The following is a 15,091-nucleotide window of genomic DNA, read 5'->3' as shown; positions in this document are numbered from 1 at the left end:
TAGTCTACGGCAGTCTGCTTGATCACCTTCTATGAATTTGGTGACAGGAGTGATATAGTTGTCCTGGTAGATGTGCAGCGGTGAGAAGTCTACAGAGACAAGGAAGTCTGTGACCATGTGGATTTGCCGGGGTTTTCCTCACTTCCAAAAGGACCCCTTATGTTGGTCATTATGCTCTGGGCATATGGACCAATGGAGGGTGGCAAGAGATGGTCATCCACCTGATGGGCCTTCTCCAATGTCCCAGTGGTGAGGGTAGGGGGAAAGAGGCTCATCCCAGACTACAAGTCACCCAGCTCAAGCCCTTAGGTCTACATGGAACGGTGTCTTCTGAAGTGGCCTATGTGCATGGAGACAGTAGCCAGTTGTTACCCTCCTTCTAGTCTGGAAAACCTTGAGGAGGTCACAGACCGCCCCATTTTGACCTTCACTATGCCGGAGGAAAGTTCTCAGGACGAATCCCACTTCAGAACCAAAACTTTCTCTGATGAGAATAGTAACCGGAGCAGTTGACAGAATTTATGCTAAAGAGGGACAGATTCCGGAAAACACCTTGTCCTTCTCCCAAGATTCAGAGGTCACCCTTCCTCTGCTTTCTTTGAGATTATGAAATTGACCAACATCCCACAGCAAGTTAGCCGTGACACAGAGACAGTTGAACTGGCCTCCAGCCCCCAGTCCACTGGCAAAGTCCTGAACCAGGCTTTCCCTCCTATAACAGCCCAGCTGAGAATAACCCCTCCAAGTCAATCTTTGAATAACGGTGGAAAGGAAAGACAGTTTACAAGTCCCCCAGTTATAGGAGGAGAAAATAAGTGGGGAGGAATACTCAACTTGACAAAAGAAGAAAAATACTATCAAGCTTCAAATTTGGTGGCTTCCGCATTTTTTGTTATTTCTCTTCAGACTTTATAGCTACTCATCTGTGGTGGGGGTTCTTCTGTGCTGCCTCCTAAGGTACCGCTCAGAGGCGCAGTTCTGCCAAGCCCTGTGGCCCTCCCCGGGGGAGCCGCCGTGAGCAGGGGCAGGGGGCACCTACCTGTAGAGCTGGCGTCTCCTCGGCAGGTCTTCCGTGCTGAGGAAGTAGCTGCAAAGACCAGCAGGCGCAAAGAAGTTAGTTGGCTTCAGGCAGGTTTGTATGTCACATACCAGCCTCTGCCTGCTCAGACACTTCTTAGAGACTTTCATCGTTCAGTGACCTAGAGCGAGCAATTCTCCCGCTCAGGTCCAGCTACATGAGCAAGTAGGGCTGGGGGCAGCCACACACCCATGGGCTGAGGGACACGCCAATGCAGACCCCTGCCGGCCTGAGGCATCTCCTGTAACAGCCTGTAGGGCTCTGCTGTCGGGGTGGGGCTGGTGGTGTACACCTGGATCTGGACAAGGGAATTTCCTTACAAGGTTATTGACCTCCTGGAGGGCAAGGGCCTGAGAATGCTTACTACAGTCCAGACATAGAGCCTGCATCAGTGACTCTTGTTGGCTGATTTTCACCTAGGACCCCAGAGGTGGAAGCCTTGGCTTTCATCGCATGACAAGGGAGGATGAAGAGCATCTGGGCCTGGACTCCCAATGTCCCGGGTTGAGTCCTAGCTCCACATGTCACTGACTGAACAACCTGGAGTAAATTAGTTGGCTTTGTTTTGTCTTAGCTTACTTATTTTTAAAACGGGGAAAGCAATAAACCAGCTCCTGGAACTGTTGTGTTGAATGAGATAACGCTCATAATGAACTTCGCATGGTGCCTGGAATGAGGAGAGACTCAACAGAAAACAGTACACCACTGTTGTGGCCACTGTGTCACCCACAGGCCTGGTTACAAGCTCAACCTCATCATGACCATCCTGTGACCTTGGAAGGGGGGCTCTCAGATGGAATCTACGACATATTTTCATGAAGAAACTAGGACCTTGAGATGCTGTCTAAGAAGGAAAGATGAGGCCCCTTGTGCCATAATTTGTGCTCGGTGAGTGTGATCTGACTGAAAAATAATTAATGTGTCCCAGTCAGCAGTAAAACGAGCCCTGGGGTTGTAAGCAGCCTGGCCACATGGCCTGATTCTCACTTACATCTTATTCCGCTTCTCATCGTAGGACAGGATCCTGGTCACGTCCCAGTCCCCAGAGGTGATGGACTGTATGTTGTCATTGCTGCTGTTGGGCTGGAACACACAGACAAGATACGGAGGAGCGAGAGAGCTGGACGCAGGCTTTGCTTCTGAACCCCAGAGCCCCTCAGATAGGAGGCAGCCAGCCTCTCGGGGTGGGGGGTGCCGTCTGCCTCACCCCGCCTGGTCCTCTCCTCCGAGGCTGGCTGAGATCCAGCCCCTTCCACGCGGCCTCGGCTGACCACCCCCAGGCCACAGCCCTCTTCCCTTCTCTGACTTTGAGCAACGGAGAGAATCACGTAGTTCATGTCTGTGGCACTTATCAACTAGAACTCGGTCGCCAGTTCCTCCCACCACCACACACGTGTCAGAAGGAAGCACCAACGCTTCATGGCTGCTGACGTTGCTCCCTTACAATTCGTAAATCTAATCAGTAGAGTCATTACCATAGGAGGACAAGGAGGGAGGCAAGAGAGAAACATGGGGAGGCAGATGAAACAGGGCAAGGATATATAGAGAAAAAATGAAGGAAGGAAGGAAAGATTCCGGTTCTTCTGTCATTCTCTGCCATCATTTACAAGGATGGTTTAAAACCCTTTTATTGAGTGCTGCACATTGCACACACACTGTCTGTCCCGAAGTGCCTCCCAGAACAGAGTAATTAGGACAATAAGTCATAAGAGAAGGAAAGACATGACTGCCTCGACAGGAACGACGATTTGAAATGGGGTGTGGAAGTGCCGAGGTGCGAGCCACAGGCTGGCTGTTCTGGATGGCAGGTGCCCGGGAAGCAGGAGCCTGGGAGGCAGGCGCCCTGGGAGGCAGGTGCCGTGGGAGGCAGGAGCCCGGGAGGCAGGTGCTGTGGGAGGCAGGAGCCTGGGAGGCAGGTGCCCTGGGAGGCAGGAGCCCGGAAGGCAGGTGCTGTGGGAGGCAGGAGCCCAGGAGGTAGGTGCCATGGGAGGCAGGAGCCCGGGAGGCAGGTGCCCGGGAGGCAGGAGCACGGGAGGCAGGTGCTATGGGAGGCAGGAGCCCGGGAGGCAGGTGCCCTGGGAGGCAGGAGCCCAGGAGGTAGGTGCCATGGGAGGCAGGTGCCTGGGAGGCAGGTGCTAATCAAATGGTGATTAAATTGGGTGAAGGGTCCAAGGCAAACAGAGTGGGGACTTGGGGACCACAGAAATGGAAGTCTCCAGACAAGGGAGATCCTGTGGAGAGCAGGGGCTTCTGGAAGGCAGTGGGGACCCGAGGGTCTCCTGGGGAGTGGGTGCCCTCCTGAGTGGCGGGTGGGGGACCTGCTTCCTGCTGGAATGTTTCATAGATACTCAGCAAATGCTGGTCACATGGATGAATTCAGAGATGGGGCTGAGTGAAAAGATCAAAACATCTTCAAATCTTGATTAAAGTGGTCCAAAATGAGAAAGCATAGGAATTGGGGCCATAGCCTGAAGACCACAGGGATAAACAGATGAACGGGAGCCAGTCTGCAGACTGTCCATAAGTCAATTAATGGGTAGACAACTACAATGTCTGTGTCTAAGCCTCTGAGTAAACATGATCCCACCATGGAGTCACAGCCCAGCCTCTGCTCCTGTTCATTGAAGATGATCTTACGTGGGACATTCTTGGAATTTTTCTTTTGAAATTGCATTTTGGGCTATATCATAAATATGAGCCTTCTACTTTATATCCACAAAATATTTTTTTATAATAGGCTTTTTTTTGTTTGTTTTTTTTTTTGCTGAGGAACATTCACCTGAGCTAACATCCATTGCCAATCTTCCTCTTTTTGTATGTGAGCTGCGGCCACAGCATGGCCACTGACAGACAAGTGGTGTAGGTCTGTGCCCCGGAACTGAATGGGGCTGCCGAAGTGGAGTGCACTGAACTTAACCACCAGGCCACTGGGGCCAGCACAATATCCAGAGAATATTTTTGATAACTTTTTTAAAACCAAATTTTATTCACCTGCCCTGATCCCAAATATCTTCAGTCTGCCTTCAAACATGGAATCTACACACCGAGGATGAGGGTCGTGATCGTGGAAATGCCACACCCCTCTCCACCTTCTTCCTAAGGGCAGAGTTCCCTGAAAGTCTGGTGCTGGGGCAGCATCTCTCGAGCAGGTGGGCAGGTTCCCTTGGGTGACAGCTTCGCAGGAGACAGCATTCACCAGGCTGTCTGCTTTTGGGTCCAAATTCGTAAACAGTGAGCTCTGAAATTCCCCGCTCAGTGATGTTCTGCTCTTAACCCATCAGACCCAGGATCAGGTCAGTGACAGTTGGTAGCAACACCATGACAGGCTAATACCTGCATTTGGCTAAAAGTGGAGGTGGGATGCCTTGGGAGGCTGGACCATGGGAGCCACCAGTGCACTGGGCCCCTGCCTCGAGGCGAGAGTGTATGGGGTCACCCCAGCAGGTGGGGGGGAAAGGCTGGTGAGCACAGGATCATCATACAAAGTAGGCGACACGGTCCTCGGCTCGTACCCAAACGCCGGTTTCCTCTGATGTCGTCAGAGGTGTCATTTGTATTTTTGAGAGATAGTAGAAAGGGCGAATGCGACCCGCTGCCCTGATCAGAACCTCTGGACTTTATGAGCGCCCCATTCTGCCCGCCTTGGGGAGCCTACCTTCCAGGGTTTGCTCTGGGGACCTTGAGGGTGACAAGTGCATGCAGAGCGCTCAGCCACTAGGGGCCGTGCCCAACACAGCAAAACCGTTTCGGAAACCAGCAGGATTTACCTGGGACGAAGACACGGTGATGTGATAAAATTTCCCTTGGCCTCCCTGCGGGATTGCTCTGACGAAGAAGAACTTCCGGCCGTCCTGGGAGAACACCGGTTCTTCATTCTGCGGATGGAAGCAGTTGATGAAGTCTATAAAAAGCTTCCTTTTGTGTTGAAGAGGTTGAACCAAGATAGATTACATTTTGAGATCCATTTTCTATGTAATTTCTAACGAGAGATGTGGTTGAGAGAATCAACGCTGTGTGGGGTCTTTTCTTTCCTTGGGAACCAGGAGTCAAATCTTTAGTTTTCAAAGAGGAATAATGAAGAATTCAGAGGCGGCGGCCTAAGCAGAGGCAGATGAAAAGGCTCCCCTCATTTCACAAAGCACCAGCGGAAAGAACAGGCCTGTGCGTGCCCCACGCTCCGCAGACAGAGCAGGACCAGCCCTCAGAGAGCTCAGTGCCGGGCTTCCCCTTAATTGTGGCCCCTTGAAACCAGGGCGGGTTGCGAGATTTCTCCAGGGGCATTTATTATATATCATAAAGAACATAAGTCTAAACAATCAGAAACCCAATTTTACCTAAAAATGAATTCTATTCTGTCAATCCTAGCTTTTGTTCTGTTATTGAACAGAATCCAGCTCACACTGAATAGCCCACCAGGAAGACATGAAAAAGAGAGAAAGAAACAGCCAGCAAGGACAGATTTTATACATTCTGAAATGTAGGTGAGCAAAAACAGTCCTCCTGGGACTCACTGTGCTCATTGCATGGCTTCTAACTAGAGGAAAGTTCCACTCGGGCATTCTCCAGATGGCGCGTGTCTGCTCGATCTACTGTCGCTTTTCCCTGGAAACAAAATCCACATTCCCACTTTTCCCCGGAGGAAGGAATTCCAGGTTGGATTCAAAGCCAAGGCTGACGTGTGCGGCCAGGATCCCCCAGGGCTGAGCCGCCCCTGCTCAGCCCCCGCCAGCCCCCTGCGGGTTGGTTGTTGCCTTGAAGGGCGAAAAGGGGTTTTGCTACGGAGGCATCTCAGGCGCTCTGCAGCTCCAGTTTGAAAGTTTCCATCCGCGAACACCAATTAGTTGGCTCCGATACACATTTTCTGATTCAAGGAGCTCCACGCTAAGGCGGGATGAGAACAAATGGTAAATAAACCCCAGCTGGCACAAGGAAAACTCATTTTCCCTGCCGTGAATGAGGACATGCAAATATGGTATGCCCAGAGAAATAAACTAACGTGATTAAAATGACATTTAATCTTCATGAATATTTGCAATAAAATGAAACCTTTAATCTGCAAATATTTATTTTTCTATTTAGAGTTGGAAGCATGGTATTTAAATGTAGAGGAAATGGAAAAACCAGCAGTAAATTTGGCTTTCTAAATGCACTTCTATTTGCCAACTGCAGGACAGACACTGCAATGTTGCCTCGATTTTCTGGGGAAATGTTTGCGCTTTTGCCAGATAAAAATACTCTGAATAAATGTGATAAATAATTAATTCTGGCCAGAAGCATTGTTTTTATACTGAAAAGCCCTCGATCGTCTTCATGTCATCGTTACATTGATCCGTGGAACACTTCATGGTAGGCAGGCAGAGCACCAGCCTTTGAGTCTCTCTCAGACTGGGTTTCTCGTGTAATCGATGTATTTTTAGTGAAAAAGTGCAATGATTTTTGAGTAGGAGACCTAGATTTTAATCCTGGTTCTGACTCTCGTGGATTTGGAGGGAGGGTTTCCAGTCTCTCTGGCTACAGGGAATTTACCACATACGATGCCTGGTTTCCCCACCCCCATTCAGAGCAGATTCGTGACGAAGGAGTCCTTTTTACTAGTGAGAGATTCCTCGTGAGTTATTTGTAGCATTTCTGCCAGTTCTTTCCATGGTTCAGATGCATTCATCTTGTCCAATCTCCCCGCCCCAATGTTGAAATCACAAAACCAAAATCCTGGTTAAAGAAGACGGGTGGTCAGCAATAGACCTCTAGGACCGACTCTTCAACCACAGTGACAGGTTCCGGGGTTCTGCACCAAACGCCGGTGGTCCTGGTGCAGGATCCCTAGTAGATTTGCATCAGCACTGACTTTGCAAGGTCACAGGCAGCAGTGATGGGGAATGTGTTTGGTGGGAGGGACTACCTATTTATGGAATATTCCTAGAGGAGAGGGAACTTGGTGAGTCTCCGCTCACATACACGTTGCCTCTTCTTGTTGGCTCAGGGAGTCCCTGTGGGGATCCTTACTGAGGCCTCAGAAGGAGATGGGAAGAAAAGATGAGGAGATGGGGGCTCAGATGCACAGCCCCAGGATTGCTCCAGCTCACCTCCTCCCTGGCGACAAGCATTCAGAAGAGTGATTGATCTAAGCGGACTAGGTCTCCCTGAGCTTGGTAGGATTTTCCAGACTCCAGTCTTCTCCTCAAACCACACTGTGCCCTGGGCAGCTGGGGGGAGCATCTGTGAGCCGTCTGAGATGGATCAGCCTGCAGCGGCACAGCAGCTTCACCGGCAGCAGACGGGGGGTCAGCCTTAAAGAAGTTGCTAACTTGTGCTCCCGGACCTCATGGTATCTTGAAGGATGCGGAGACACTACAGATTATTTTTGAAAAACAGGGTCCACGAATTCCTTTATGAAAAATCTCTTCAAAAGGAATGTCATGAGAAACTGTTGACATTGGAGTTTCCTGCTGACCACGGCGCTCTGAAGGAATCAGGAGCTAGAGGCCCATGCTGAGTGGGCCTCCCCGGCCTCCCTCGGTGGGATTGCACCCGCCTAGTGGGGGTGGCTGGGAACTGGGGCTGGTAGCTGGACCTGACCAGGGAGAGCACCATCTTGGAGAAATCAGTTCTCTTATAGGACGTGACGTCTTCAACTCCAGACGGCGTTACTCATTTTTCAATGGTTGTTTTAAATGTTAGCTGTTTGCTTAGTAAATGCTTTAAAGTTTACACTTTTAAAGTGTAAGAATTACAGTTTTACGTTATGCTACTATTTAAGTGCTGACTTGATTTTGCTTAGAAAGATCTGGTTTCCCAAATCATGGGCATGCTGTCTGTCCAGCATGTGGCTGGTGTTCTCACGTGGTTGGTCAGTAAATACAGGAAAATCTCGGCAATGATCGTGCCTCTGTGGCTCCTCTGCAGAGACGTGTGCAAAGGGGGCCAGCTCCACGGCTTCCAAACCACCCACCAGCAGCCAGGGTGCCGGCTCCCGTGTGCGCGCCCCTGATGGCGAGGACAGGGAAGTGGAGCAGATCCCTCCGACCCTGGCTTTCCAGCTGCCCCCACCAGCCCCCAAAGAAACCAGCTGCTGGGCTGCTTTGAGAAGCTTGACCCTCACCTCCTCCTACTCAATACAAACTCTGCACACGAAGTAATGTCCAGTCCCGGCCCAGCTGCCTCCGCATCCCACACCGTTTTCTCTCTTCCCAGCCCCGCCAAGGGCCAAACACGTTTTCTGAACATATTTTAGGATTACTCTCATTTGCCACACTTTGGAATTCATGGGCACCGCTCGTCTCCCTTTCTACATTTGACATTTTTGAGAACTGCCGCTCTAGCTGATTCATTTTTTTTAAAGTTGAGGTGAAGTTCACATAGCACAAAATAAGTCATTTTAATAAGAGTGAACAATTCAGTGGCGTTTAGTGCATCCACAATGTTGTGCAACCATCACCTCTATCTAGTTCCAAAAGATTTCCATCACCCCAAATAAAACCCTGTAAGCCGTAAGCTGTTACTCCCCATTCTCCCCTCCCCCCAGCCCCTGACAACCACCAAACAGCTTTCTGTTTCTGTGAATTCATTTATTCTGGATATTTCACTTAAATGGAATTGTACAATGGGTGGCCTTTTGTGTCTGGCTCCTTTCACTTAGCAGCACTGTTCATAACTGCCAAAAGGTGGAAACAAACCAAACGTCCATCAACAGATGAACAAAGTGTGGTATATCCATATAGTGGAATATTAGGAATATTATTCAGCCATAAAAAGGAAGAGTCTTCTGACACATGGCACGACATATGCTCAGTGGAAGTAGCTGATTCTTTTCTGAAATCCACAAAGCCTGGCATGGCACCTGGTACGATCCATAAATATTAGTCGAAAGATGACTACATAGGTATGGATATTTTTTCCAGTCCTTTCATTTCAATTTCTCTGGCATTTCATCTGATGTAAGAGGAACATTGTAACATTGCTTCTGATGTTTGTGCTTATATCATTCAAGAGCTCCCCAGCATAATTCCAGCAGAGTCCCAGCATAACTTCCCAGCTAACATTTTAGGGTTCCCAAGCACTCCTCATTCTTGATATTTTCTTAGCTTGGACTTAGCACCCAAACTTGCACATAGGGAAACAAATGCTGCCATTTGGGCCTTTTCCCTTTTGGAGAAGACTGGCACGGAACAGAACCAGGACATATTTAAGAGGAATAGCATCCATTTATGAGGCTACCACCTCAAGAGAATTGACGGAAGGCTGGGATAGATTGCTAGTGCCACAGATAAAAGAAGTGCATGCCCATCAGAGTTGCTAGAATGTTCCTGGAGAGTCATTGTTGATAGTTGTATGGTCCAGCTTCAGTTAATTACCATAAACGGAATCCAGTGTGTCAATAAAGAAGCACACCTGCGCCCTCTTCACCGTAATTCTTGAGACTCAAATCTGGTGAGATTTTTCCCTCAGAATTTTCAGACAATTTTCATCCCATTAGGCTGGATGAAAAGGAAGTAAGAATTCAAAACTTTCTCACCTGTTCTTTCTAATGTCAGGGTGTGGAATGACACAAAAAGAATTGAAGAAAGAAAATACCAGCGCTGAGAGTTTTATTTTTTGTGTAAGTTTAATTTTTTTTTTTGGTCACACAGTGAGTTACTGTAGACCATTCCTGATCTCTTCTAATCTCAAGTTCCTGGAGCCTGTTTACCATGCATTTCTTATCTGAGTTAGGGATGGGAAACCCAGGGATGGTTCTAAAGTCAGGTCCCCAGAAAGGTTCATACTGAACCACAGCAGAGTCTATTTCAAATGCAACATCCATGAAACCATGCTGAGAAAAACAGCAGTATCAGGCACATTTCATCTTTTTTTACTATAGTGGGTCATATCTAGGCAACTTTTATGGACACATCATTTTTAATTCGCTGAAAGGACATCATCTAACTGAGAACTGAAGTCTCACCAAACACTGCCCGTGCTCCAGAGTGGTGATTCTCAAGCCACCTCCCCTGGGGCTCCACGAGTCTCCAGCAGTGCTCAGGGACCACAGAAGGCAGCAGTGCCAGACAGCAGAGAAGCCCGCCCACTCACCAGACCCACCCACATCGACATGCCTACGTGGGGATTCCCGTAGGATTCAACGTGAGAAGCTGTTCGGCTGTTGTAAAAGCTCTGACAGCCATGCAGCGGTGGGTCTGGTGGCTGGTGCAGGCGGAGAATGTGGGAACTCGCATGTGGGGTAGTTACCTGTCTGTGGAGCCAGGCTTCACTTTCATCCTCATGTTTCTGAAATGAAATAAGAGCATTAGAGAAAGGATTTTTTGCGTGTATTGTGTCTATGACTAACAGTGCAGAAACAATTTGATTCCCCTACGCGGTAGCTGCACAAGCACAGACAGCGCGGTGGCCCGCTCAGCGAGGAGGCCATCCCCGGCTCTCCTCTTTGTCTCTTATTATGGCTTAGAGCTGAACACAAATGTCCCCAAACAAGACAAATGTCACTCTCCCCAGCAATGAGGACAAATCCATGGCAAGTAGGAACCCTTTGGAAGACAGTAAACTTTTATCACTCGATGGTCAGTTCTGACCACACACATGTCCATTAGATGGTCACCTCTGACCAGGCATGTGCTCATTAAAAGGCAAACCTCAGCTGCTACATTGTTTTAGGAATTCATGTGTTGTGTGTGTGTGCAGGGGTGTGTGTGGACAAATGTCCAGTTCACAACTTTGAGCAACACTCCTGGTAGAACACAACACTAAGAGGGGTTAAAAGATATATGAAAAGTAGCCCTCACAGAACCGTGGAGAAAGATGCATAATGGAAGACAAAACAAATCAAAACCCAAACACCAGCATGTAGCCATTCAGCACCCGTCATCCCAAGGAGCCACGGAGCTGTCCCTGGTGCTGATCTGCCCTCCTGCCACCCGCGGGCGGGGGTTCTGTTATCCACAGACTATTGGCAATGGAGTTTCTGCTGGTGGCACTCACAAGATCAGGGGCACAAGTGAGAGAAGACGTAGATTATGGGCAATTCTCAGCTTTCTAGCTGTGTGTCCACTTTTTCCTTCTCTCCTCTCAAGCAAGCCCATCAGAATAATCTGGAATCTGCTCTAAATCACACTAAAAGAGAAGGCAGATCACTGACCCGCCTGAGCACCTCAGTCTCAATGACAGCTCCCTGCAACTCACCTCAAAGCTATATTTAGGCAGCACCATGAGGGCCACTGTCCCAGGGCCTGCCAAGTCACAACAGAGCTGCTTTGCGAGCCCCTTCCCTCCTCAGTCGGGAAATAAAATTTTAGAGTCAAAAAAGAGTGTCTGAAAGACCTGCCTGGATTTCTTAATTGGCTTTAGTTGACTTTTGTACCCAACACTAGGAGATGTGCCTCTTGTGGCTAGACCTAGAAGTGTGGAAGATGGAGCCCACAGGGTGGACAGTGGGCCACTGCGGGGCCTGGATGCAATGAGTGGGTCTCCCCCTCGCTTTGCACGGTTGCCAGGCCTTTCTCCAGGTTTTCATTCTTTCTTTGCTCCCTCTGTGCATTTCACTTTTCATTTTGTCTTCCCTACCTTCGCCTCCTCTAACTACACATTAAGCCACCCAGGGCCCCTAGGAACATGGCCGACATGCCCAGATGGCCGACTGGCTTGGGTCAGGTGGAGGCAAAAATGGAGCAATCCAGCTTGCAGGGCTGGCTCCACCCACATCCTGGGGCCTAGGGCAGTCCCTTCCCGTCTCTGAGTGTCAAATGGAAAATTAAGAGAAATCTCCTTGATGAAATAGCAGTGGGCATGGATAAAGGGAAAAAACATCTACAAATTGTGGAGGGCCTACGGCGGGAGGCACTGAAAGGATTAGCCCTGAGTTTTGTAGCAGTTGTTAATTCATCCACAAGGTGGCACCAAAACAGAGATCCAGAGGCAGGTTGCCACCCTGACCAGCAAGCAGCTGGCTGAGCAGTGGTTTGTCTGTAGTGATCAAACCCAAACGGCTCAAAGACGACCTTCCTGCCTTCAGTTCTTGCTCCCGCCCACGTACCTTTGTGCAGACCCCAGTGGTGGCGTCGCAGAGGGTGAGGATGGACACGTTCTGTGCCCGGCTCAACCAGTTCACGGCGACCTTGGTGCTGGTGGCCCATTTCACCATGGTGACGTAGTACTCCCTGCAAACACACAAACACACAGAATCAGCCGTGCAGCAGGAGCCGAGGGAGCAGGAGATGGGCACATCCCAGCCCTGGACACTGCGGCCAAGGACCGGGGCATGTCGGGGATGACGGAGACATCCCGCGAGGCTCTGAAATGGGGTTTCTCGGGAATGAACAAAGATAATGAACTCCGATGTGAGCTGGGTCACTAACACGTGTTGGAATAAGCCGTACAGAACTGTGTTCTTTCTGAGCAGTTCCCTCAAGAGTTGTATGTAAAAGAACGTGGCCACACCTCCAGCTGTTCCATCCACTGAGGGTGATGGCATTCGGGTTCTGCTCTGCAGGTTTTACAAGCCGTGCTGTGGCTGATGTGGTCCTACTGTCGATTCTCATGTCACAGCCCAGGAATGCACCTCGCGTCACTGGAAGCAGAGAGGACGTCACACAGGAGGCAGAGAGAGCAAGAACCAGGAAGGGCCTGGAGAGTGCAGCACCCAGGGGGTGTAAAATGCCATAAAAGCTCCTGGGCCCTGCCAAGGAAGGCTCTGTTTTCTTCTTCCCTCTCCTGTAAGGACAAGACACCCAGTGGTGTTCTCTGGCTAATTAGGGAAACTGGTTCACAACTCTGGGCATCTGGCGGGCTTTGTCTGACATCCTTGATGTCACTTGCCCACTTTTACCCAAACCTGAAAGTACCACAGTGTCTGTGCATGACACTGAGCATGAGGAGTACTGGGCTCCTGGTAACTAATACAATTACCCAGGGGTCTCCAGAAATGGGCTTTTTAAGGGGGAAAAAAGCACATTTAAGAGGAAGAAGGAAATGTCAAGAAAATAAGTGCGCAAAAAGAATATCCTCAGGTGAATTCCAAGAATGTTCCAGAGGCCAGTGAACACGTGTTCCATTGCCTACCCCATCTCTATCTATAATGAGATCTATTGTTCAGAATGACTTCTGGGCGGTCTTACAAGATCCCTTATCACTGAAGACAGCAGCACATTCACTGGACAGCTCCTAGCAAGCTGGGGAGGGGTCTCAGAACATGCAACAACTATTTTCAACAGAAACTTAAATAACCATGTGCTTTCAGATAAGCTCCAGTTAACCAGGAGATTAAACTGTTATGTCCCCTATCTCTCAAATTTACCTGCTAATCGAAGTTTTCAATAACTTAACCTAAGTCAAGAGCGCGCGGTAAAGGCCTCTGGCTTGGCCAGGAGGGCAGGCTGGGGAGCTGCTCATCGAAAGCTTGGTGGATCTACTGAGGACAGGGGCAGTGAGTCACTCATGCAGAATCCAGCTTTTATGATTTTCAACCCTCTCGGTTTCTGTGATTTCTGGAACATGGCTGTTTCTGCTCATACCATCTGCTCAGCAAGCCCGCGTAGCCCCGGGGACCTGGGTCTGTGTGTTGACAGGATCTGCTCTCCCACCCATCCTCTCATTGCTCCTACCCAGAAAGGTAACACGGTTTCTTAGCCGCGTCCTCTGTGGATCCCGCTTTGCTGTCCGCTTCACTGCCTGAGGCTTGCAGCTGCATTTATAACATGGGATTTGGTCAGCTCCCTGAATATTTGTAGGCATAGAAATATTTATTTAGCTTTGGTCCTTAAAAAATCACTTGAGGTCTGCACGCAGACCTTGTTTCACATGGAATACATTTTATTTCTGAATTTTGTCATAACTGGTCTTTGGGTCCCTCTTGGACAGACATTGAAGAGAGATTAGTAGCTGGAAGGGCCATGGGGATGGACACGAGCTAACTCCCGTCTTTTTGGACGAGGGGACCTGTCTGATGCAGACGTTTATGTCAAGGGTGTGGTGTGTGAAGGCACACTGAGAAGCTGCACTTACTCTATCAGCAAATGTATTTCATCTGGATGAAATCAAGGACAAAAACTCCGATCTCCTGGAATGACTATTTTTGCCATGGCTTCCATGCCAATTAGGGAGGACCCCATTCTTGTTTCCATTTGCTGGAAAGATTCATTCATCTTATGCCTCTTTCTAGTTCTCATCTTGTTCTTTTGCACAATCTTCGTACAGACTGGTTATGAAAGAAAAAATTACTCTGACCCTTGTGAAAATGGTAAGGCAGGCTTTATTCAGGACCATCGCTGTAGGTGTGGGGACCACTGCAATGGGGTTTTGCAGTGGGAGAGAGATCAGGTTCAACTCTGAATACAAAAGTGGGAATTTACACTCAAGGAGCAGGTGGGGTCAGTGGACGGAAAATTACTGAGAGGAGATGTCAGAGGTGAGGAGGGTTCTGGGTAAACTGCCCCGACAGGATTCCTGCTGAAGGCAGGCCAGTGATCAGAAGTCACCTGGGGGTCGTGGGGTGGAGAAAGGGGATCAGATGTCGAGGTGGGGGATCCTGGCTAAACGGACTTGATGGGATTCTTGCTACAATTGCATGACGCAAAGATGCACACAGAAGCCCAAATAGCGAGGCCTCGTTGGGAAGAGGGTTTAGAGGAGCCTGGCTAAAGTTGGGTCAAAGAGAGGGAGACTGTTTGCCAAGACTACACACTGTTCTGATCTTTCCCGTTTTCCAATTTGGTATGAGAAACATTATAACTGGAAATACATAGATGAACACCAACTTTCCCTTTTTGGTAATAAACTCCTTAGTGAGATCTTTGGAATCAATCCTAGAAGAAACATCACTGAGCCATGTACTGTTGGATAGTGTGGGGCTGGGGTCTGCGGCATCAACAGCGAGAGCGTGGCCAAGAGAACCATTTTATTGTTCATGTTTAAAGTCCTTGGCCACAAAACATGGAAGTGCGATGGCAAGCCTGGTCCATGGGGCTAGAGGGAGTCAAGAACACACTCTAGAGAGGTGTGTTAGTTTCTGAAGTGCAGCCACGTGCC

General features: G+C 49.2%; 1 protein-coding gene across 6 annotated transcripts in view; it reads right to left on the bottom strand.

Annotated features, from left to right (window-relative positions):
- The window catches only part of DPP6 (dipeptidyl peptidase like 6), a 987,445-nt gene that overhangs the window by 77,994 nt on the left and 894,360 nt on the right, over positions 1 to 15,091 (bottom strand). For all 6 annotated transcript variants that reach the window (XM_070616959.1, XM_070616961.1, XM_070616964.1 and 3 more), the window contains 5 exons: positions 12,102 to 12,225; positions 10,304 to 10,342; positions 4,846 to 4,953; positions 2,070 to 2,161; positions 1,040 to 1,087 (listed from right to left, as the gene is read on the bottom strand). In XM_070616959.1, coding sequence (XP_070473060.1) covers positions 1,040 to 1,087; positions 2,070 to 2,161; positions 4,846 to 4,953; positions 10,304 to 10,342; positions 12,102 to 12,225 — 411 coding nt within the window. The remainder of the gene's footprint in view (positions 1 to 1,039; positions 1,088 to 2,069; positions 2,162 to 4,845; positions 4,954 to 10,303; positions 10,343 to 12,101; positions 12,226 to 15,091) is intronic.

The sequence above is a fragment of the Equus przewalskii genome, chromosome 4, assembly GCF_037783145.1.
Source record: "Equus przewalskii isolate Varuska chromosome 4, EquPr2, whole genome shotgun sequence".
Lineage (NCBI taxonomy): Eukaryota > Metazoa > Chordata > Mammalia > Perissodactyla > Equidae > Equus > Equus przewalskii.
The sequence above is the reverse complement of the archived record's forward strand: the minus strand, read 5'-3'. Positions and strand labels throughout refer to the sequence as shown.